The sequence below is a fragment of the Bos mutus genome, chromosome 10 (assembly GCF_027580195.1).
Source record: "Bos mutus isolate GX-2022 chromosome 10, NWIPB_WYAK_1.1, whole genome shotgun sequence".
Lineage (NCBI taxonomy): Eukaryota > Metazoa > Chordata > Mammalia > Artiodactyla > Bovidae > Bos > Bos mutus.
The window spans coordinates 43630110-43654007 of NC_091626.1; the positions used below are offsets into that span (position 1 = coordinate 43630110).

Here is a 23898-nt window from a genome sequence, read left to right on the forward strand (position 1 = left end):
TGAGTCACACAAGGCTTGGTGTTCCCCAGGAAGAATGGTAACCCACAGTTGCCGACACATGATCTGAAAACCAGGAATCTACGGCAGCGCGTTGTGGGGCTGCTGCATGCTACGGAGCCCAGAGAAGCCACGGGGTTGCGGGAGTGGTGGATGGTGGAAAGAGGCCCGAGAGCAACTGTGTGGTGGAAACCAGGCTGCTTCTGTTCCCCTCCACAACTCCGGCAAGAGAGCACACGCAGAAGCAGTGCTCAAGGACTTTAAATTGACTTTATTAAATCATTCCATTGATCTTTGTTGAAATAATTGTCTTCTTTAATAACCATGCAAAAGGCCATTGGAAGAGACGAGATGAGGAAGAGAAGAGTCCAGGATGGCTTGGCCAACTGAGTCAGTTGTTATATTGTGTTGAGACTGTGATACCTTTGCGCCTCCAGATAATGTCTGCAGACAGTTGGAACAGTACCTGGGTCTCAGGACCAGGCCTAGATTAGAAGGTCCAGGCCTAGGATCTCCCCTCCCTTGTAGACCCTGGGAGTTATTGATGGATACATGGAGGGGAATGCCTGTGCACAGGTGAGATAACCTAGCAGGACCCAGGAGAAAGGAACAGGCCCCAGGCAAGGACCCTGTGAACATCCACCCTTAACAGAGGAAGAAGACAATCCAGTGAGGTGCTCAAATGTCAACAAGAAGAGATGGGAGAAATTGGTGTCTCGGTAACCTGGAAGAGGAGAGACACTGAACGGAATGGTCAGTAAGGCCTGAATAGTGTTGCCTGGAAATGACACTGAGGTCAGGGCTCTCAGAAGTACATTGAAGTAATTAGGTGGAAATCAGATAGCAAGAGATTGAGGACATAAAAGGTGAAAAAGTGGAAAGAGTAATAGATCATTCTTTCTGAAAGCTGAGCTCCAAACAACATTGATAGTTGCCAGAGAAATAGTTTTTGTTTTGAACATTATTTTGAACATGACTATTGGCCAAGAAAACACACACACGCAAGCACATGCAGAGAGCCTGGAGTTATAAGATGATGATAACTGATGTAGCAAGTTCCTAAAAGACAGAAAGGTTCTAATCTAAGGACAGTTGTGTGGATTAGACCTGGTCAGAAGGTTCACCTCTTTTTCTGCAGCAGTGAGAGAAGTGTCTCTATGTAGAGGGCTGAGAGGTAAAGCTGAGTGCTGAGAGGTAAAGCTGAGTGATGAGAGGAAGACACGACTTTTCTCTTTAGAAGCTTAGTTAGTACAGGTAAGGAGAAAAAAGAATTTCACCAGGGAATGCAAACGCAGGTAAACCTATAGAGGCTTGCAGCAGAAAAGCCAACGGCCTCTGTTTCCTCGGTGAAAGATGAAACAATGTGATCAGATAAGAGAGTAAAGTGAAAGTTTGTAATAGCCACTGAGGAGAATGTGGAGGGGTGTCTAATAGAATTGCTGAGTAGTATTTACACCTGGGACTACATACCCTAAATGTGCACCAATCCATAAGATTGTATGGTTTCTAAAGCAGGATTCAGTCCAAGTGTAGAATGGGCAGGTATTTCTGTGGTGTGTGGAAAAAGACACCAGGAATCGAGGGCATGATGGAAGCCCTTTCAAAGTATACTTCCCCATGCCCCCACCTCCACAGAATTTTCATAGGTCAAAATATTGAGCATCTTGAGAATGGAGAGTTTATCCTCTTCCAGGGCCTAGTCCCTTATATTCAGAAGACATTCAGATATTGTTGAATGATTGGATTAATCAATAAATGAAATCTGACTGCTAAACATTTCTAAATACAAGTGTTAGGTTTAAATTTTTATCTACTGGGGATGAATGTATTGATTAATCCAATGCATTAGAATTCTGTTCCAAGAGCTAATTCCCATAACTTAGTTATGCTTAAAATAATTAGACTGATAAAATCCATTCTGTAACACAAAAGTTTATTAGAATAAAAATACATGTACAGTATCCAACATTAAAATTATTTCACATGACATATATGTTTTACCTCCATTAGTTTTGTTTTTTTTAATGCTTTTATAGTCTGTGCTTTAAATAATGTGCACATCTGTAAACAAATCTTAGATTACCAAAGTATCCATTAGATACTGAACATGAAAATTTAGGAACTGTAACTTATCGTTATATCCTATTGCACTAAATATTTCTGTAAAATTTTGAACAGAGAAGAAAAAAAAGAGATAAGAATAAATCACTTGAAATGAGGTAAGTTGTATGAAAAGGTTTTTAGTAGCAAATATCACCAATGTTGAGATGAGAAGATTAAAAATATTCATGGAAAATTCACTTAAATGTTTGCATAGTCTAGGTTATTTTTTAAAATGAAAAATTAAAAATGAACAGAATTCCTTATTAGAAAAAGAGACAATTATCTGGTTCTACTTAAGATCTGTATACATTCTGAGTCTTTCATTTAGAAAAAAGAAGTCATACATTCACAAGTTTAGCAAAAAGGAAAAACAAAAGTGAAGATTAGGACCAACATTTCAAGCTGCCTTATGGAAAAGAAAATTAAAAACGGAGGTAGACGGTTAAATGTATTAGTGGCCACGTTACTCAAATGACTAATTTTTGTTTTGGTAGACATTCACCAAATTTTTATGCTTGAAGCCAAACAGTAAAAAATTTAGGAGTAGAGAGTAAGACCTAACACAAATTATTTTCCTTTTATCAGAGAAAAGTAATAAAAAGAACCCAGGCTTAAGACCCCTGTTAAAAATATGATTGTTTAAAGCACTACAGTTGATGCACTTTTTAAAGCAGGAGAATGAACCTTGTCCCTAAGCTTCCTAGGTTTATCTGAGGCAAAGCCCCAAGCCCCAGCAGGCCTGGTCAGTCAAAGTAGGACTGCAGGGTGCCCCGGCGACGGACATCGCAGGTCCAGCAGTGGAAGCCTCCTCCCAGGGAATTGGCGTTACGAATGCTAACCTTAATGGTACTGATACCTGCATGGAAAGAGAGAGACGTGGACGGTTAGATGGACTCGTGTGAAGATTCTCCGATAGAGGTGAGCCTAAAAATGGATAGGAATCCTGCTGTTCTAACCCTTAAATCCACCCCAACCTAGGATAGTCTTTGATTTTTATTTTCACCAATTATATGTCATCTAATCTATTCCACTGCTAATATAAAACCTTCACCAGAAAGTCAACAGAGACTCTGAAGTCTATTTTGTTCTACTGACTATTCACAAGTCAACAGGTTTCATAAGCAGACATATCTGACAAATGGTCAAAAACAATCCAAGTAGTAAAATGTTAAGTCCTTTTAGAATTATGCTTTAATTACTGGGTCAGACTGTTTCTATTTTTACCATGTCAATTTAAGAAAAAAGGAAAATTTAGTCACTTTCAAAAGTTGACTTTACCTACTCACATATAAGCAGAATTTATCTGACACAATTAGCTCAACCAGGCCACCTCAAGGAAATAGTGGAACAGAGCTCATCTGTGTGGTATGGCCATACAGGTGCCAAAGCGCTTCAGCCAATTAGTTTAATCTGGCACTATCTGTACTAACATGGTGATGATATACATGGTGCAAGCAACCAATGGCATTTAGGAAGAATCTCTTGTGTTTGGCATAACTGGATTTTAAAAAGAAAATCTATTCTCCTCTCTCTCCAGGAACCCATTATTTTGAGAGGGAAGCTAAGCTACAGAGTTGCTAAAAAGGGTCCATTGGTATAGTCAGAAAGGCAGCATGAGTCATCCAGAAAGCCTTTTCTGAGAAAGTTAGACTGAGCAGGACTTTGAAAAATAAAAATAGGGTTTTGACATGGGTTAAGCAGAGGGCTTTTAACCACAAGCATATGTTTCCTGATAGAAAGACATACCTATCAGTCAGATGGCTAGCCGTATGAGCCCTAAATTGGAGAGAATTCAATTTGCTTTAACAAGTTCCCGATGTTAAAAAAGATTTTATTAAAAATAAAACTATATGGCTTCCCTGATGGCTCAGTGGTAATGAATCTGCCTGCCAATGAAGGAGATATGGGTTTGATCCCTGGTCTGGGAAGATCCCACTTGCCGTGAAGCAACTAAGCCTGTGGGCCACAACTATTGAACCGGTGCTCTAGAGCCCAGGAGCCGCAACTACTGAAGCCCGTGCGCCCTACAGCCTGTGCTCTGCAACGACAAGCCACCACAATGAGAAGCCAGCGCACTGCAACTGGAGAACAGCCCCTGCTCACTGCAACTAGAAAAAAGCCTGTGTAGCAACAAAGACCCAGCATGTCAAACAAATAATAAAATTTTTTAAAGTTATAAATCAAATATTTGGTACTTTATAATATTTTAAGTTGCGAAACTATAAAATCTTAATGGATAAGGAAACGTAACCCAAGCAATTAAAAGCCAGAGGAGAAAAGTGGCATAGCATTAGGGGTGAAATAATTAGGTTGGGTTCAATCTAAAACTAATAGGCTAATCCTTTTTGACTGATACTTCTTTAAAGAGAGATGTTTCAAAGAGGCAAACAATCTCTTCTGAGTAGCATACCTGAAATATAACACATAAAACATGACTTGATTTCAACAAGTGTACTGCCTGGCTTTATTTAACAAATATGTGTTAATGTTAAATATGTAATATGTCAAATAGAATGATACAGAGTGATAAACACACACACTTCTGCACCCTGATAACAGCCATATGAAAATTCTTTCAACACTTTCTCAGTATAGAATAACTGGTCTAAATTTTGAATACCAGGAAAACCAAACGCCCACCCAAGTAATAACTAGTCCTGCTTTTTTAGTTCAAAGCTGAAATGATTTACTGACACTCTTTATTTCATTTGTTTGTTCACATTGCTTATCTAAGTTACTTCTGTATTTGTATCCTTATATGTCCTTTAAAATATGTAATGACAATTAAATTACTTTTAAAGGATCCCGACAATTTGTTTTTTAAAATAATTTTTTTGCCTGCCGTGGATATGGTGAATGGGGGTTACTCTCTAGTTGCGATGCTCAGGCTGCTCACTGGGGGGTTTCCTCCTGTTGCAGAGCATGGGCCCTAGAGTGTGCTGGCCTCGGTAGTTGCAGCTCCCGGGCTCTAGAGCAAGGCTCAGTGGTTGTATTGCACAGGCTTAGTTGCTCCGTGGCAAGTGGGATCTTTCTGGATCAGGGATTGAACCCATGTCTCCTGCACTGGCAGGTGGATTCTTTGCCATTGAGCCACCAGCAAAGTCCAACAATTTCTTACTTGGGAAAGAGACAAACCATCTATGTGCTCATCTGCAAAGGGGTAATTCTCCACCCTTGGGCACCAGGAGGTTAGATAAGTCATAGAAGATTGATATATTATTGCCAAGGGGTATCTAAGGAGCCCGGGATGCATTTCCAACCTTTTGAGATTGTGACTGTTGGAAACAAATATACTGTCCATTTATGAAATAATAACGTGGTACTTCTAAAAAGAATAGAAATTTAATTAACTAAATCACACATCAGACCTATCATGTCACTTCTTATCATTTAATATTTTCAAACATGGCAATGTGTTTCATTTATTGTACATACCCAGCTTTTCAAACATCTTCTGAATTGGGACCTCGTTGGCATCCACCATAACGCGCTTTTCATCTAGCATTAAGACATTCATGGAAAGCCATTTGGAGGACATCCAGAGTGGGTGATCTAAAAATAGCAACAACTGTTAAATCATGTCTGCTGCCATTCTTGGTTAAAGCAAAGAAGGTTCGAAAGGGAAGAATATTCAAGTGACAGCTCAATTCTTCCAGTATTTCAGTTTCCCTGTGAAGTTTTATTTTAATTCTAAGGCTGTCTGTAAAAGTTAAGAATCAACACACATTTGAATTTCAAATGTTGTCTTTAAAAAGTCGTTTCTTGCTTTCTGTGATGTTGCTTTATACTGATTTTTCCTGTATTTTCAATTTCATTTTCTATGGAAGGAGAGGCTGTGAACACAAGTCTAGCTTTGTTCTAGTACCTGTAGCCCCAATCACCAATTTATTCCTTACTGGGAAAACATTCTAAATTGCTAATATGTGGGCTGCTGTCTATAGGTGGAAGATGCTTGGCCACTGAAGTAATCATTGTAGGCTATGAGTACACAAAAGTAAACATACCATCTGGGATGATTGGTGTTGGAGGAGTAACTATGGTCCATCCTGCTTTCTTGAAAAGATCAATCTGCAAGACCAAAAAAAACCCCCCAAACCCAAAGAGATTTAAATCTTTAATAGATACTATTCTTATTCTTGACCTCCAGTAGTCCTTATGATTAACAGTTCTTTTTGAGACTCTGTTTTCTCAAATGTCAAAATTAAAAAATTAAAATTTCAAAACACTTGGATGATTTTTTCTGAATCTTAGTTAAAATGTACACAAAATCCTCAGATTGCCAGATTAAAGTTAAAAAAGTAAGAGAAAAGTTAAAAGCTTTAAAAAATGTTCTTGTGCTTTTCACAGGTTTCAGAGATTTGAAAAAACCAAAGACTCTTTCTTTGAGAAATTCTCATTAAAATGAAAATATTTCCTATTTATAAGAACACAGAATATGACTATGTCAAACCCAGAGTCCATCCACTTCACAGTCTGTCACCTTGCATCTGTGATCATGGTATAAAAACAGATGTTAGGAGTATACTCCCAAAGAACCGCAACTGTTCTTAGTGACCTATTACAACCCAACCATCCCTAGGATCACGTACCCACTTAGTATGTCAATAAATAATGTCTTAAAATATTTACTGTATATAATTTACATAAAATGAAATGAATAGGTAATTGTTGTCATTGGGTCTAAACATATGGAATGGAAATGAACAGTGATATGGTAAAATAGTTAATTTCACAATGGTGTACTGCAACCCAAAAATAGCACAAAATCACTCACCGCCCAACTGGAAGTAGAGGGTAGTGGGCAGAGGTAGGAGGCTGCAGGAGCAGCAGCTCCATTTCTCCCTGCAGGGTGGAGGTGGGGGGCTGAAAGGGTCCCCACTGGAGAGGGAAGAAGACACCCACTACCCAGTGGTGTGACCCCAGACATGCAGAGATCATCTTGTTTGCAATTCAGCTGCTGAGGAACCTCACCTGCAAGTTATGAGTTAATACTACTCTGTTCAATAAAACACACACAAATGCCAAAATTGAGGCTCTGACAGCAGCAAGCAGCCAAAGTTAAAGTCTAATTATCACAATTACAAATGTATATTTCTGTGTTGGACATTCTGTAGTAAATGTAACATAAGCAATCCAGTGTTTGATCATAATACTATTGAGCATTGCTGACTGTCATTTAGAACCATTAGGAATCATGGAAGTGCTTAAAATAAAAGTGGCAATTCCTTCAGTTGCCAGACTCTATTCGTTTTCCAGAGTCCTAAGAACTCCCCTACCTGGTGACATGGTCGGTCAGGGTTGGAAAGCACAAGACCAGGCCCAATGATATTGAAGGTGGCGTCAATGTGCATTGGATTGGGGTCTTTAAAGGAAACAATGTGCACTCTGTAGTCTGGAGCCAGATGCTTACGCATCCATTCAATGCCCATGTAGTTTGTAACCTGAAAATAGAGAGAGACATAAGCCTGTAAAAACTTGGTTCTGTGTTTAGATAAGTAAAAACAGGGTGAAAATATTTTAATTTGGAAATTTAAAATATAATAGTAAAGCGAGAAATTTCCAAGGCAGCCTTTGTCAACCTGGCTTCTTTGTACGAAGATATCTCTTCCAGCTCGAATGAAATCAGCAGCATCAAAGCATGGCTCAAACTCAGTTGTCACAAACTTTCCCTGAGCAGCCAATTTGTGTCTGTCTTCTACAGAATGGATGGGGTAATCCTAATTGGAACAAGAATGGACACACACAATGCATTGGTTCATGAGGAAATGATTCATAGGGCCTTTATCATTAAGGAATTAGTTCAATGTCACCATTTCCCCCAATATTACTACCCTGTTCTAGACTAAAACATGCCTGGGAAGATGCAGGCCTATGCTAAGCAAACCAAAATAAACAAAACTAACAAGAAAGAAATTTAAAAACTAGTCGAGACAAGTTTCTGATATTCAATACTTAGAAGCAAGTGATACAGAGGAATACAGATGAAAATATTCCATAACCCATACGTTGACTTATGAAGCTATCCACAGTATTGAAAATCAACAGGATGAAGCCATTCTGTTCTTTTAGAAAAGGAATTTGGCCCTGAGCCTAACTCTTATCATAAAATGAATTGCCATGCATCCCCAACTAAATCTGATTGGGTGTGTATATTGGGTAACACATTCATTACTTACTTCTTTTTTTTTTTTTACTTTTTTGGCTACTCCATGCAGCATGTGGGATCTTAGTTCTCTGACTAGGGAATGAACCTGCACCCCCTGAATTGGAAGCATGGAGTCTTAACCACTGGACCACCAGGCAAGTCCCACTTACTTCTGTCTTTAAACTCATAGAAGGTTTAAAGAAATTTTGACTTTTTGATTCTTTGCGTACGTGATCAAATAGTAAGTGATCTAATAAGGGACATATATGCTTCCTTTTACTGTAAATATGGCCTACAGACCAAGTTCTTTTTCTAGATGAGGATGAAGTTCAGCCTAGTGACTCTTCTGTCTCCACCAATGAATAGGTACGTGTCTTTAGGCAAGTATTCTTCCCTGTAATGGAATGAATATATTCCCTCATAGGGTTGTGAAAGATAAACAGGACTGAAGAGGTAAATAAAGTGCTGAGCTCAAGATCTGGCACATGGTTAACAACAGTAAGTGCTAGCTATGATCACAGTATCATTTACTCTTCTTTTCATCATAAGACAATCATTTATTGAAAAGTAGGTGATCTCAGTTTCCGAAATACATAATAAATAAAAGGTAACAGAGAATCTCTCAGTCTCTGTGGATTATTTAGAAAAGTTACTAATAAGCTTTCCTACAATTGAGGACTTACTTGGTCATAAAGCTCATCAGCCATTGTGGGCTTAGGAGCCGTTGTCCACTTGGCCCCACGGCGGAAGTAGTCTTTGATAATTGTTCTGTATGCACGGTACTCAAAGAAGCGAGCGCGCCAGGCCATGGGAGCCTCGATAATCTCATTTCCCACAACTATCAGGATGTCTCGAGGCATCGCACCATATAAACCTGTGAAGCCAGAAAATTCCAGAGCAACCTCAGTGATGCTGATTTCCAAGACAGAAGAGTCTATATAATATGATCCTTTTCTTTGGTAAAAAATAAATAAATAAAAATTACAGAAAACTTATATGTGTATAATATATATAATTACATGCACATGAAAAATATTAAATGATACATGCTAGATAATGTTAATATGAATTCTGTATGGGGATGATGAAGCCAAAAAAAGAAGAAAGGAAGAAAAAAAGAGGAAAAAAAAAAGCACCTCTTGTTTGAAGAGGTATCAAACCACCAGTTTTCACCTTTTGTTAACTCCTAACAGTGTTTTTCGGAGAAGGCAATGGCACCCCACTCCAGTACTCTTGCCTAGAAAATCCCATGGACAGAGGAACCTGGTAGGCTGCAGTCCACGAGGTTGCTAAGAATCTGACATGACTGAAAAGACTTCACTTTCATTTTTCACTTTCATGCATTGGAGAAGGCAATGGCAACCCACTCCAGTGTTCTTGCCTGGAGAATCCCAGGGACGGGGGAGCCTGGTGGGCTGCTGTCTATGGGGTCGCACAGAATCGGACACGACTGAAGCGACTTAGCAGTAGCAGCAGCAACAGTGTTTTTCAGGGAATATCAGTACTACAAGATGAAAACTGGGCCAAGGATCACTTTTACAACTGTAAATTAGAACACTGAACTTACAGACAAGAACAATCTTGCAAGAATGTCAGTTAAAAATAAGATGGGAATGTTTCTGTCCCCCCCACTTTAAACAAATTTTTACATTTTAATTTTAAACTCATTCACATGTTTTTCATGTTCTTTGCTCACGATTTTTTTTTTCTTGCATTCAAGGCACTTCTAGGATTGGTCTCCTGCTGCTGATGTACATGCAGTGGTAAGCAGTAAACTAGAGGTGTGTGGGGATCCACTAATTTGTAGTGAAAGTATTCCCACCATGTTCTGTTCCCCTTTTAATTTCTGTTCTTGAGGAAAATTAAAATGGAATCCACTGTTCTTATGAAAGGAAATGCTCAGGAGGTTTAGAAAAAACTTCTGCTTCTTTTAAGGAGACTCTAGATTTACAATGGAGTTGAGAATGTGTACATCTCAATCTTACCAAAAAGAATTAAACTGTCCCTAAATAATCCTTAAAGTTTCGAAAGATTATTAAAACAAAGGAATCTCTGAGAAATAATCAGAGCTTTCCCCTTACATGTTGAGAAAAATGAAAAACTTTAAACATTAGCAGTTTAAATAATCAACATGACTTACCCGTAGACTCAAAATCAGGAGTTTTATACTTCAGTGACCAGTCAATGGGGTCAGGCCTCCTCACTGTCACTCCTTCCATTTTTAAAATATTGCACATTTCTTCAATTTCAGCAACAGCCTTTTGCAAATGATCTTTGGGAAAATAACTGCCCCCATACTTTTGGTAAAAAGGCCAGTGCTTGTCATATGTGTTGGCCTAGAACCAGAAGAAAGTAAATGAAACTTAACAGGAAAAAAATACAACTCAAAATAGGTTCATAGGTTGTGAACAGTAATTTGTATAACTTAAAAGAACTAAGACTGAGACTACATCTGGTCTAGTGTTCATCCCCAGAAACAAGCACACTTGACTGACTCTCTGGGGAGATAATCAATATTTGTTGAACGAAGATCTCTAAATTCTCTTGATGTTTTGAGAGCTTTTCTTCCTTCTGCCTGAGATCTCATGCCTTACCACGCACAGCATGTCTGCCCTCACAGGGGCTTGGAGTGCTCCTGGGCCAGTGTTCACGTGCTACATAAAAAAAACAGGACACGGTGCTCCCAATGGACAGTTGCAATGAAGTCAAGTAAGAGAACAAACAGAAGAGATAAAGAGAATAAAAGCACACTTACAGAAGATAAAACCGTGGGCTGTCCATGCATCCCAGAATTTTGTCTAAAAAACAGCACTTCAGAAAAATAGGACACTGTAGAAAAATAGGACACTGCTCCCTTAAAGGTTAGGGACATGCTCTCAAATATGCTTTGTTTTTCTCTTAAAAATCCATTCGTGATTATTTTCTCATTCAACAGAATCACTACTTGGCAAAACTGTGCAGCGATACAAGGCTGCTTTTAGTGTTTCCTGTCCTTCCCTGCCAACATGTCTCTCCCCACCACAGTGCTTCTCTCCCCAATCCATCCAAGCTCTCCTATTGCTTCAGGTCTTTCACCATAAAAAGAAGTGATCTGATACGCAAATTCACAAATTTTTAAGTAGCTGAAAAAAAAAAAAGCTTAACATTTAGGAAGTGTCTAAGGGCTATATATGCATATTAAAAGACAACTGAATGGAAAGAAGTTGAATGTTTTAAAAATGCTCAATCAATTGCCAAAAATTACTATTGAATTAGGGTAGGTAACAACTGTAAAATGTTGGTTTTCAAAAGTATAAAACTCTGAAGGCTTTTGCGTTCAGATTGTTTTGCCTGTGCCAACTTCTCAGTCAAATTAAAGAAATATGTTGGGGAATGTAGGGGATACATATGGATATAATTTATCAAGACAGAAAAAGCAGAATTCCACTCAGAAGATCCAAATGCTAAGAAAAAGCCTTGGACCTTCATCAAAAGATTGGCAAATCAATGTACATTTGTATGTCTTAAGTTTTAAAAAAAAATGTAAGCTGGTGTTTTTAAAATGTTTCTTTGTATTACTGATTAACCAGACAACTATGAGTCCTAATCATGTCCTATAAGGTTTCCATCACCAATCAGACAATTTCAGACAGTGGTTAAGTGCCATAAAGAAGGAGAAATTGGGTAATGAGATAAGACTGTCTAGATGTCTAGCTCTTTAATGTCAAAGACCAAATCTTTTCCAGATTTTATGTCTCTACTTCCACTTTCATCTCAGCCTGATAAATATCAAACATATGGAAGCAGACCTGCCTCTTGTCAGTTCAACATCTAGGTTCACATCAATTAGGCTGGAGCTGAGCCTACTGGAGATGGACTAAAAATCTGAAAAACAGGTCTTCAGCAAACAGGGAGAAGCCAGTGAAGCTGAAAAACAGGGGCTGGCAAACTCAAGTCCATGGGCCAAACCCGGACTGCTGCCTGTTTTTTGTCGATAAAGTTTTATGGAGCACAGACACACACACATTCATTTCCACATTGTCTGTGGTGGGTTTGCACCACCGTGGCAGAGTTGAGAGTGATGTGACAGAGACCTATGTGTACAAAGCCTGAAACAATTATCTAGCCCTGTACAGAAAAAGCTTGTCAAGCCCTGTCTAAAGGATCACTTAGTTGCTTTCATTTTGAGCAAACAATAAGCTCAAATTCTGGCCCATAAACAATGTTATCAAAATTAAAAATGTGAGTACTTTTTAAGATCAATCCACTCTTTAAAAAAAAAAACAAAAACAAATTAAGAGCACTCTACTGTTTTCTACTCCTAGGAAGTCCTGCAGTGGCAAGCAGAGGAAAGGATAATAATGGCTCTTTATTTTCCTCTCAGACACATCCTGGTACTACTCATCCATTCACTGCTTCCTCCTTCTCATGCCAGGCACATCTCTTACAGTCCACCAGGGGACAAGAAGCCTTTGAAAGTTTCACACTGGGTAACAGCAGAGGCGCGGCCGTGTTGTCTCACGGGACACATTCCAGAGTAGCCCATGTGACTATTTGTGCAGAGTGGAGCTTGCTTGATAAAGTAAAGTAAACTTTCCTGGGAGAAAAAAAGTTATTTGAACAAGTGTGAATTCTCTTGTGTAGCTCAAACTCTGGCTAAAGGTTGGACAAAGTCTAAATGATCAGGACAGACTACATTTTCCAAGAGACAGTTGGAAATTATTTACACTTCCTTTAGAACCCTGATAAATGAGTTAGCAATCATTTACTAAGTGTCTGCAAGATTTAAAAAAAACACTATAATAAATGCTTAGCATGTGATTTTTTAATAATCTGTTGCAGAGATGTGGCTGTATTCCTAGAAACTGGATAGTCATTCAGAGCCTAAAATCCTTCAGAGGTATTTGCCAAATAAATTTTAAACACTGTCTTTGGAAGGTTAGGAAATCTCAATATTAACTTATTATTTATCCAGCTGCAAACTTACATGACATTAACCTTGATCGACTTTATATTTTTAAAATTTAGTCCTTTCATCAAGGGCATTATTTAAAAAAAAAGCAAAAGCAAAAAACACATATTTGATCGAAAGTATTCACTATGTTTTGCAGAATAAAAAGCCATACAGCTTTCAAAACTTGTGCTTCCTGATGACTATCTTCCTCATTCCCATAACATTTCTCTAGCACTTATACCTTCCAGCATATCTTATGCTATAACTACCTATAGTTTACTACATTATTTTATATTTTACTGGTCCCAAACTGCTTTATATAGCTGTCATTTTCCTCCAACTAGAAGGTAAGATGTTGCCTTCTAGTCTTAGATTTAATTTCTTCTCTCTCAATACCTAGTTTCATATGTGGCATAAAGCAGAAATAACCAGAGAAATGAATGAAATCAGTACTGCTAATGCTACTACTATTTACAATTATTACATCCTCAATGGACTTGGCAAACTGCATCCATACAACTATAATGAGCTGTAGTTTTTTCCTTTAAAAATAATTCACATCTAACCCTTTACCTTCGTATTTAATCTCACTGGATGGATAGCAAACCATTTAATATCTTCATTTTAGTGAGGCCCAGAAATTTGTGGAATCAAGATCACAAGGTCAAACAGCTGATTCATTGAGATTAGCTAATAAGCTTTTATCAGATAACTAATTCAGTCCTGGTCTCCTGACTTTAGCCTAGCACACCTTCCAAAAGCCCATGAAATTCCAAAATATAAGGTCATAAATCAAATAACAAAGAACTCAAAATAATGTCTTAGAAGTCCAATCCCATAAGATCACATGATATAAAAGTCAATCATTCTAAAGACAAATAGAAGGATAAACTACACCTGAATTTGACATTTAATTTCATCCAGTCCACTTCAGTATTCTTGCCTGGAGAATTCCATGGACAGAGGAGCCTGGCGGGCTACAGTCCATGGGGTCGCAAAGAGTCGGACACAATTGCGTGACCAACACAATTAAAATGGTTAGGTGATGAGAAGTCCTTCTAAGAAAAGACTTTTAAAAGATCATGCCCCTTTTTAAAACATGTGGATGGTACATAAATTCGTCTGTTCATCAAATTTCACATATCAGAACCAAAGGTAGTTTCAGAACAATCAGAAGCCTTCTCTTCAAGGTCTAACTCAAGAATTATTTTCTTCCTTTAGGAAGACTTCCTAATTGTCCAGCACTTGGTCACCATTTTTCCCTTTCCTCTCCTGACACTTGAATTCAACTGCCTTGTCAGTTAGTTACCATAAGATACACAGTAACAATTTCAGTTGCTAAACATAAACATCATAAATATCCTCTCTCCAGACGGAAAGGAAGTTTTTTTGTTCTAGTAACTCTGAAGCCCTGATACAAGATAGGCAACATATCTGATGATGATGATTTCTGTTTAATTCCTCAACCCACCTTACAAATAATATGTTAACATTCAGGAGGAATTTAAGTGTACCGAAGATATATTCATAACCTATTATTAATGGAAGCCTAGACTGTGCCTGCAGTGTGGATGGAACTGTTATGCCGTATATAATGAGAACACCAGCCCACAGAGGCTCTGGTCATAAAAATATTACAAATAAAGAGCACTATGAGTTTTTAAAAGAGAAGATATTACTTGTTGCCAGGGAAATCTTGGAAGGCTTCGTGGGAGGTGCCATGGGAACTAGGAAGGAAGAGGAGGAGGTTTAAACTGCAGACAAAAGGAGTGCAGGAAGGTATGTGGGAGAGTTCTGTGTGGAAGCAAAGGCCTGAGGCTTGTTTGGGGAACAGTGAATAGTCTAGTTTGGTTGTTTATATGGTTATCTTAGAAAGTCTGCTGAAAACTGGGGGAAATTACTAAGAGGCGAGAGGCTGGCAAAATAGAGGACTGACAGAAGCAGATGAGTAACAACACTGAATTCTGGTTTTAAAAAATCACTCTGACAGAAGCTGGAGGTGGTTTAGATAGTACAGCAAGTAAGGGAGACCAGTTAGGAGTTAACTTCCCTGGTGGCTCAGATGGTAAAGAATCTGCCTACAATGTGGGAGACCCGGGTTCAGTCCCTGGATTGGGAAGATTCCCTGGAGAAGGAAATGGCAACCCACCCCAGCATCCTTGCTGGAAAATGACATGGACAAAGGAGCTTGGTGGGCTACAATCCATGGGGTCACAAAGAGTTGGACACGACTGACTGACTAACACACACACAATACAGTTAGGAGTTAAGTGCAACAGTTCAGGCAGCAGATGAGATCCTGACCTAAGGTAGTAGCAGAGAGATGGAGCTAAGGTTCATTTTGACAAAAGTCTTGTTAGATCTTGGAGAATGGATGTGCAGGATGTGACTGAAGGAGAACTAAAAGATGATTCTTTGATGTTTAGCTTGAATAAATAGGAATGCTAAAAGCTGAAAGAAAGGAATGAAGAAGGCCCCAGTTTCGCAGAGTGGCTGGTAGCTGAACTCACATATGCCACATTTCAGGTCTGGTGGCAACATCCAATAAGAAATTTAGCGTGTTTATATGGACAGAATTTAGGAGAGAGATCTGGACCAGAGTGAACGTGTGGAATGAAACTGTGAGAACAGCTATAAGTGAAATTCGGTTCAACCCCAACATTATAGACAGTAAAAGAAGGTGATGTGAGAAACAGTGAAAAAACTAATATCCACTCCCCCACGCTCAGAAAAGGTCTCACAGAACCTGAAGGGAGGGAGTAATCCCTGGAGTAAATGATGTCAAATACTGCAGAGATGCCAAGTAAGGTAACATCAGTCACTGGATTTGGGTGGTCCTGAGTAAGCTAGAGAGAATGCATTTCCAGAGGAGTGGGGGCAGAAGCCAGACGGCAGACAGTGAACCCACACAGACATGGGAAACCCTTGCTTTACCTTCACCTCCACAGTGAACGGTGGAACACAGGCATTTTCTGCTCTGCCCACGATCACTTCCTCTAAGGGGTCCCATTCGTTGAAAGAGGAGACAGGGCAGTCCTTGGGCAGAGGATCAGTGGCCTTGTCATCAGCTGCACAGGAATTCCGGGAGGAAGCCGTAGCTGCCTGGGTGCTCTGGAAAGTTCGCTGCACCCATCCCGTTACAGTTCTTCCAAGCTTCCAAGAACAAAGCAGAGATTATTGTGTGGTCCTGTACAGTACTTGTGGGAGGGAGAAGCAGAAGTGGGATGAAAACCCAGGCTAACACAGTCAGGCATTTAAAATCTTTGCAGAGAATGTAAACTGAGATGTTAGCCTATTGGTGGGTAGTGGGGTTACAGGAGATTGTACTTTCTTGTTTATTTATACATGTACCTTTAAACCTATTTTTTTTTTAGTTGGAATAACTCTTTAAAACTCCTCAGAATATTTTGTCCCTAAAGACCATACACCCTAATTTATATCTCAGAATAGTTTTCTGCAATCAAGCTTTAAGCACTTATTCTGTGGGTGATGGGTCACCCTTCTTCCCAGAAAGCCAGGGAAAGCAACCTCCCTGCCAAGTCCAGCTGGGGGAGGGAGCCTCCAGATCAAAGGTTACTAATATTAAAGTTTCCCCACCTCCTCAAATGAAAATATAGAAACATTTGTAAAGGACTTTATCTTTTAGAATAATCAGTTTCAAGCCACAAATTTCTCCTCACTGACATACACTTCACATTCTTTGGCACTGCAATTATGAGAGAGTGACCAAGTGCCACGGGCTGCATTTTGCAGATGGTCCATAGTACCCTAGCCAAGATAAGGATTAACTAACCCAGGTACAAATTTAAACGACTGGAAAGGAAATCTAAGAACTTCAGAAAAGCCTTTTGAAAATGTAGAGCCTATAACTTCTAGAGGAGGGAGAGTCCCTTAAACGCAGGACAAACCTCGCCCTCCCTCCGCCCCCAAATCTTTGTTAAAAGTCTTTGGAAGGAGACAGAAGGGGAGCCAGGTTGGAGACCAAAACAAGAGGGAGTGACAGCTGTTCTGAAGCCAGTTGCAGGGGGAAGCCAAACAGCCCGACTATTCCAGCCCCAGGAGCTAGGGAGGGTCTGCAGGCGCGTGCCTGCATATCAGGTAAGCAGAGGGCAGGACCCGCCAGAAATCTGGGTGAAGATCGAACTCGCTCCGACTCCTCTCGCGTCGCAGGACTTGGAACGGGCCTGCTCGCTCCCCCCTCTGTCCCCGAGCCCCACCCCGCCCCTTCTCCCGTCAGTCCGCTCTGCACCCCTGCCGAGCTCTCTGCCTACCCCCGGCGCCCCCACCCCCGAGCCCACCCTTTCACTCAGAGGTGTTGCTTTTCACCCCACCCCCATCCGGTTGGGGAGGGCGGCGCCCCCTGCTCAGACAGCAGCTGTGTCCACCGGGTGTGGCCCCAACGCACGCCCCCTTCCCCAGGGACACCGCCGAGCTCCCGGCAGGCGGCGGAGGCTCTTGAAGCGGAGCTTCCGAGGGGACCCAGAAAGGACACGGTCGGGCAAAGCTGGCGGGGGACATCGAGGGAAGGAGAGGGGGAGAGCACGCGGCCGCCGGACGAGGCGGCGGCGCACGCACCCGAGACCCGATGTAGTGCAGCGCTTCGGCACCGCGGCTCCCGCCGCGCAGACACCGCACCCGCAGCATCGCCCCGCGCCCGCCTGGTCCTCACGCCGACCGTGTCCGGAACTCGGCTGCCTCCGCCCGAGCCTTCTGAGAGCGCGCCCGCGGCGGGGTGTCCTGGCGCACGGCCTTTTGTAGCCTCGCCCCGCCCCGGCCGCCCCCCGTGCGCCCCATTGGCTGCCGGGAGCAGGTGGCGGGGCCGCCAGAGTTAGGAACTGCGCGGACAGCGGGGGCGCGGGGGCGCGGGGGCGAGTCGGCGAGACCTTCGAACTGACCTTTTGTTAGCCTGTTGATCCGCCCACTGACTTGTGCAGTGGCCTGTCGGGGCCCCCCGAACGACGGAGAGGGAGACGCTACTTCTGAGGAGGTTATGTAATGATATATATATATATAATTTTAAATTCACATTTATGGATTTAAATATGCAAAGAATGAGTACAGCCTCAAATTTAAGTTCATCTCGGTGCACAGGCTGACCAAGTCCCCCCATTTTGCAGTGAACGAAACCACCTCAAGATTTGGGAGCTTCTTAGAACAACACCGGGATGCAGATTAGAGGGGACTAGGTCTGGAACTCCAGTCATCCTCTCCTGGGGTGCTGCGCTGTCCACCCACTAGCCGGTTGGGTGTTCTTCGGAATACGTGCCTTTCCAATAGTCATTGGCCGTGTGCCCCTGGCTTGTGAAACTCAGGAGAACAGAGATAAATGTGGGCCAGAAACAAGGGAGGACCGCAGAGTTTTTTCCTTTTCCCTTCGATTTTATGTATTTAAATTTTTGTTTCAATTTGATAAGGGTACCTTTGTTATGAAAGCAGCAACCCTAAGAGCGCGAGATTTTAATTGCTGTGGATTTGTGTAGAACTGGAGAACTCGCTTTAACGTTTAAATTGCTATAAGGACAGGAGAGACACAGAGATTTGAGTATTTCATGTCAGTACCTACAAAATAATGTAATTTTTTTTTTTTTTTAATGAGCTCTCTTTTAAATTCTGGTGTCTCACACTTGTTTTCCACTTCACTGACAGAAGGCTCTAAGACAAGCAGGATAGCATTGTGGAAACAGCCAGGGAGAGGGAGTTGGGAAAACTGGGTTCTGGTCTTGACTCTGTCATAGACTACTTTGTGTCTTCTTGAGTTGCAATCTTCTTATCCTCAAAGGGTGAACAATTGCATTTATTGTCTCCAGCACACAACTGGGCCAAAAGGAGAGACTGTAACATAGAATTTAATGTAGCACTAAGAGCTATATGAATGCGAGGTAGTATTTCAGCAACTCTAACACTAAGGAGGCCTCGGAATGTGATAATCGGGTGAATGCTAAGTCACTTCAGTCGTTTCCAACTCTGTGTGACCCTATTGACGGCAGCCCACCAGGCTCTCCCGTCCCTGGGATTCTCCAGGCAAGAACGCTGGAATGGGCTGCCATTTCCTTCTCCAATGCATGAAAGTGAAAAGTGAAAGTGAAGTCGCTCAATCGTGTCCGACTCTTAGCGACTCCATGGATTGCAGCCTAACAGGCTCCTCGGTCCATGGGGTTTTCCAAGCAAGAGTACTGGAGTGGGGTGCCATTGCCTTCTCCGAATCGGGTGAAAGGAGCCAGTAAACCTAGATTCCTGTCTTAGGTTTGCTACTCACTTGCTTTGTGACCTGGGATCAAATTCTTTCACCTTTCTAGTAAAGGGTTTTGGAAATCTCAACATTTCTCAAAGTTTACAAAATGCCTTCTCGCTACGATCAAATGCTGCCACGTCTAAGGTCTAATTCTCTCAGTGTACTTAGTGTGGCCAGAGATGTGTTGTTGCTCCTCAACAAAGGGATGTAAGGGGACAGGAAGTCTATACAAGTGATAGTGACACTGGGTGTATGTGTGTGAGTTGCTCAGTCATGTCTGACTCTTTTGCAACGCCATAGACTGTAGCCTGTCAGGCTCCTCTGTCCATGGAATTCTCCAGGCAATAATACTGGAGTGGGTTGCCATGCCCTTCTCTGTGGGATCTTCCTGACCCAGGATGGTCTCCTGCATTGCAGGCAGATTCTTTACCATCTGAGCTGCTGGGGACATTACTCAGTTCCATTTTTGTCTGAGATCTGAGGACATCCACATGTCCCTCATTAAAGACACCATTTTAATTTTGTAGAGGTAAGAACTGAGAATGTCTGGATATAATAAGGCCAGGGTGTTTTAAGATTTGCAAAAAAAAAAAAAACCTCTTATTATAGTCATAGAACATCCCCTTATCTCCTGGAAACTAGAGAAAGTTGTACAAGGTGTATGGATCGCGTCCCCCAAACTAGTTGTACTGCTGTAAAAACAAAGCACTTTCTCACCCTTTCTTTCCTGTTTATTAATTTATTATTATTATTTTGCTTTGAAAAAGTTTCTGTAGCAATTTTCAAATTGACCTCATCAGTTAGAAGCACAAGTCTTCCAAACTGGTTTGTTTGTGTACTACTGAGCCAATTCTCCACAGTATTGATGGTGGTATAATACCTATTGCCTTGGTCTTTGGTTGCTGCTTTTTCCATAGAAATGAAAATGCCTTTTTATCTCTCATTGGTAATAGGTTGATGTGATACGAATAACTTTTAACTGAACCAGTACATGTCAAGAATCTTGGTGGTCTCGTAGCTAACGGTTATGCATCAGTTCAGTCGCTCAGTAGCGTCCGACTCTTTGCAACCCCATGGACTGAAGCAGGCCAGGCTTCCCTATTCATCAGCGACTCCCAGAGTTTACTCAAACTCATGTCCATTGAGTTGGTGATGCCGTATAACAATCTCATCCTCTGTCGTCCCCTTCTCCTTCCACCTTCAATCTTTCCCAGCATCAGGGTCTTTTCAAAAATAAGTCGGTTCTTCTCATCAGAGCTGATGGCCAAAGTATTGGAGTTTCAGTTTCAGCATCGGTCCTTCCAATGAATATTCAGGAATGATTTCCTTTAGGGTAGACTAGTTGGATATCCTTACAGTCCAAGAGACTATCAAGAGTCTTCTCCAACACCACAGTTCAAAGGCATCAATTCTTTGGCATTCAGCTTTCTTTATAGTCCAACTCTCACATCCATATGTGACTACTGGAAAAACCATAGCTTTGACTAGACGGACCTTTGTTGACAAAGTAACGTCTCTGCTTTTTAATATGCTGTCTAGGTTGGTCATAACTTGTCTTCCAAGGAGCAAACATCTTTTAATTTCATGGCTGCAATCACCATCAGCAGTGATTTTGGAGCCCCCCAAAATGAAGTCTGTCACTGTTCCCACTGTTTCCCCATGTATTTGCCATGAAGTGATGGGACCAGATGCCATGATCTTACTTTTCTGAATGTTGAGTTTTAAGCCAGCTTTTTCACTCTCCACTTTCACTTTCATCAGGAGGCTCTTTAGTTCTTCACTTTCTGCCATAAGGGTGGATATCGGAGGTTATTGATATTTCTCCTGGCAATCTTGATTCCAGCTTGTGCTTCTTCCAGCCCAGCATTTCTCATGATGTACTCTGCATAGAAGTTAAATAAGCAGGGTGACAATACACAGCCTTGACGTACTCCTTTTCCTATTTGCAACCAGTCTGTTGTTCCATGTCCAGTTCTAACTGTTACTTCCTGACCTGCATACAAATTTCTCAAGAGGCAGGTCAGGTGGTCTGGTATTCCCATCTCTTGAAGAATTTTCCACAGTTTATTGTGATCCACACGGTCAAAGGCTTTGGCATAGTCAATAAAGCAGAAATAGATGTTTTTCTGAAACTCTCTTGCTTTTTCGATGATCCAGCGGATGTTAGCAATTTGATCTCTGGTCCCTCTGCCTTTTCTAAATCCAGCTTGAACATCTGGAAGTTCTTGGTTCACGTACTATTGAAGTCTTGCTTGAAGAATTTTGAGCATTACTTTGCTAGCATGTGAGAATGAGTGCAGTTGTGTGGTAGTTTGAGCATTCTTTAACATTGCCTTTCTTTGGGATTGGAATGAAAACTGACCTTTTCCAGTCCTGTGGCCACTGCTGAGTTTTCCAAATTTGCTGGCATATTGAGTGCAGCACTTTCACAGCAGCATCTTTTAGTACTTGAAATAGAGTTCAACTGGAATTCCATCACCTCCACAGGCTTTGTTTTTAGTGATGCTCCCTAAGGCCCACTTCACATACCAGGATGTTGGGCTCTAGGTGAGTGATCACATCATCTTGATTGTCTGGGTCATGAAGATATTTTTTGTATAGTTCTTTTGTGTATTCTTGCTACCTCTTCTTAATATCTTCTGCTTCTGTTAGATCCGTACCATTTCTGTCCTTTATTGAGCCCATCTTTGCATGAAATATTCCCTTGGTATCTCTAACCTTCTTAAAGAGATCTCTAGTCTTTCCTATTCTATTGTTTTCCTCTATTTCTTTGCATTGATCGCTGAGGAAGGCTTTCTTATCTCTCCTTGCTATTCTTTGGAACTCTGCATTCAAATGCATATATCTTTCCTTTTCGCCTTTGCTTTTCACTTCTCTTCTTTTCACAGCTATTTGTAAGACCTCCTCAGACAACCATTTTGCTTTTTTGCATTTCTTTTTCCTGGGGATGATCTTAATCCCTGTCTCCTGTACAATGTCACGAATGTCTGTCCATAGTTCATCAGGCACTCTGTCTATCAGATCTTGTCCCTTAAATCTATTTCTCACTTCCACAGTATGGTCTAGTGGTTTTTCCCACTTTCTTCAATTTAAATCTGAATTTGGAAATAGTAACATCCACAACTAGTTGTTGGTTTTGCTTTGGCTCCATGTCTTCATTCTTTCTGGAGTTATTTCTCCACTGATATCAAGTAGCATATTGGGCACCTACTGATCGGGGGAGTTCATCTTTCAGTGTCCTATCTTTTTGTCTTTTCATATTGTTCATGGGGTTCTCAAGGCAAGAATACTGAAGTGATTTGCCATTCCCTTCTCCAGTGGACCACATTTTGTCAGAACTCTGCACTATGACCCCTCCGTCTTGGGTGGCCCTACACGGCATGGCTCATTGTTTCACTGAGTTAGACAAAGCTGTGGTCCATGTGATCAGATTGGTTAGTTTTCTGTGAATGTGGTTTTCAGTCTGTGTGCCCTCTGATGGAGAAAGATAAGAGGCTTATGGAAGTTTCTTATCTTTCTTTAAATTATGAATAAGAATAATATTATGAATATGCATAATATGGTTATACATATTCATGTCTAATAGTAATATACTCCTGTAAATTAATCTAAAGGCATAATTTATGGTAATGTGGCTGAGTGGGGGCAGGTAAGAGGGGAGAGAATACAAAATACATCAGAAGTATGGCAAATGATTCTTTCAGTTTCTCTCTCATTACTGTTGCTTTGGGGATATGCCCACCTCTACCTGGTTCCAACCAACAAAGTAAGGAGTTTTTGAAATGTGTCCTGAGATTAAATTAAAAAGCTTGCATAGTCATTGGGTCAAGAAAATAAGTAACACAAGAGCTTATTGTAAGAATTCATTATTTCACTATCAGAATCTATGCATAGGAAGCAAGCATAATGTATTCCTAAAACTTAGAGATACAGATATTCTGTGAACCCCTAACACACACACGCACACACACACACACGTGAGGTTGGTGATCGGTGGAAGTTACCCACGCTGAGACATTTGTATCTTTAGTTTATAAGAGACAGGATATCTCTCAAATTAGATCAGAAAAAAAGTGAGATTACTTAATTTCAAACAGGTGACTAAAATATATTATCATGACTGGAATGTAATTTAAAGAAAGATGCAATTTTTAAGAAGTCCCATTTGGACTGAATTAATAAAATATCCCTGGAAGGGCACACAAGACATGGATAACATAAATTTACCCTGGGGCAGGGGCCTTGGTGACTGGAGGACAAGGCAAGAGGGAGATTTTTTCACTCTCTACCCTATTGTACTTCTACATTTTGAACATATGAAAGTGAAGTTGCTCAGTCGTGTCCGACTCTTTGCGACCCGTGGACTGTAGCCCACCAGGCTCCTCTGTTCATGGGATTCTCCAGGCAAGAATACTGGAGTGGGTTGCCATTTCCTTCTCCAGGGGATCTTCATTTAAAGGGCTAGGGCTGCATTTATAGAGGTATGAT

The 23898-nt window shown here is 40.9% G+C and overlaps 1 protein-coding gene and 1 long non-coding RNA gene across 3 annotated transcripts in view; one reads left to right on the forward strand and one right to left on the reverse strand.

Annotated features, from left to right (window-relative positions):
* Positions 1-1913: 1913 nt before the first annotated feature.
* On the reverse strand, positions 1914-17916 carry GATM (glycine amidinotransferase). The gene is made up of 9 exons (XM_005889381.3): positions 17754-17916; positions 16113-16331; positions 10386-10581; positions 8929-9119; positions 7680-7817; positions 7377-7541; positions 6105-6168; positions 5536-5652; positions 1914-2956 (listed from the first exon to the last, which is right to left on the reverse strand). The coding sequence occupies exons 1-9, from the start codon at positions 17820-17822 to the stop codon at positions 2844-2846; spliced, it is 1272 nt and encodes a 423-aa protein (XP_005889443.2). The 5' UTR covers positions 17823-17916; the 3' UTR covers positions 1914-2843.
* LOC138989395 (uncharacterized) overlaps positions 16528-23898 on the forward strand; it is a 42835-nt gene continuing 35464 nt past the window's right edge. For both annotated transcript variants that reach the window (XR_011465647.1, XR_011465648.1), the window contains exon 1: positions 16528-17276. This is a non-coding gene — a long non-coding RNA (uncharacterized lncRNA). The remainder of the gene's footprint in view (positions 17277-23898) is intronic.

Bases quoted from the DNA above. Each gene is read 5' to 3' on its own strand.
- GATM (XM_005889381.3), bottom strand. From the start codon at position 17,822: ATGCTGCGGGTGCGGTGTCTGCGCGGCGGGAGCCGCGGTGCCGAAGCG. The intron at 10,582-16,112 runs GTAAAGCAAGGG...TTCTGGTTCTAG, and splicing joins CGTTCACTGTGGAGGTGAAG to GCCAACACATATGACAAGCA. The intron at 9,120-10,385 runs GTAAGTCATGTT...CTGGCTTCACAG, and splicing joins TCCTGATTTTGAGTCTACGG to GTTTATATGGTGCGATGCCT.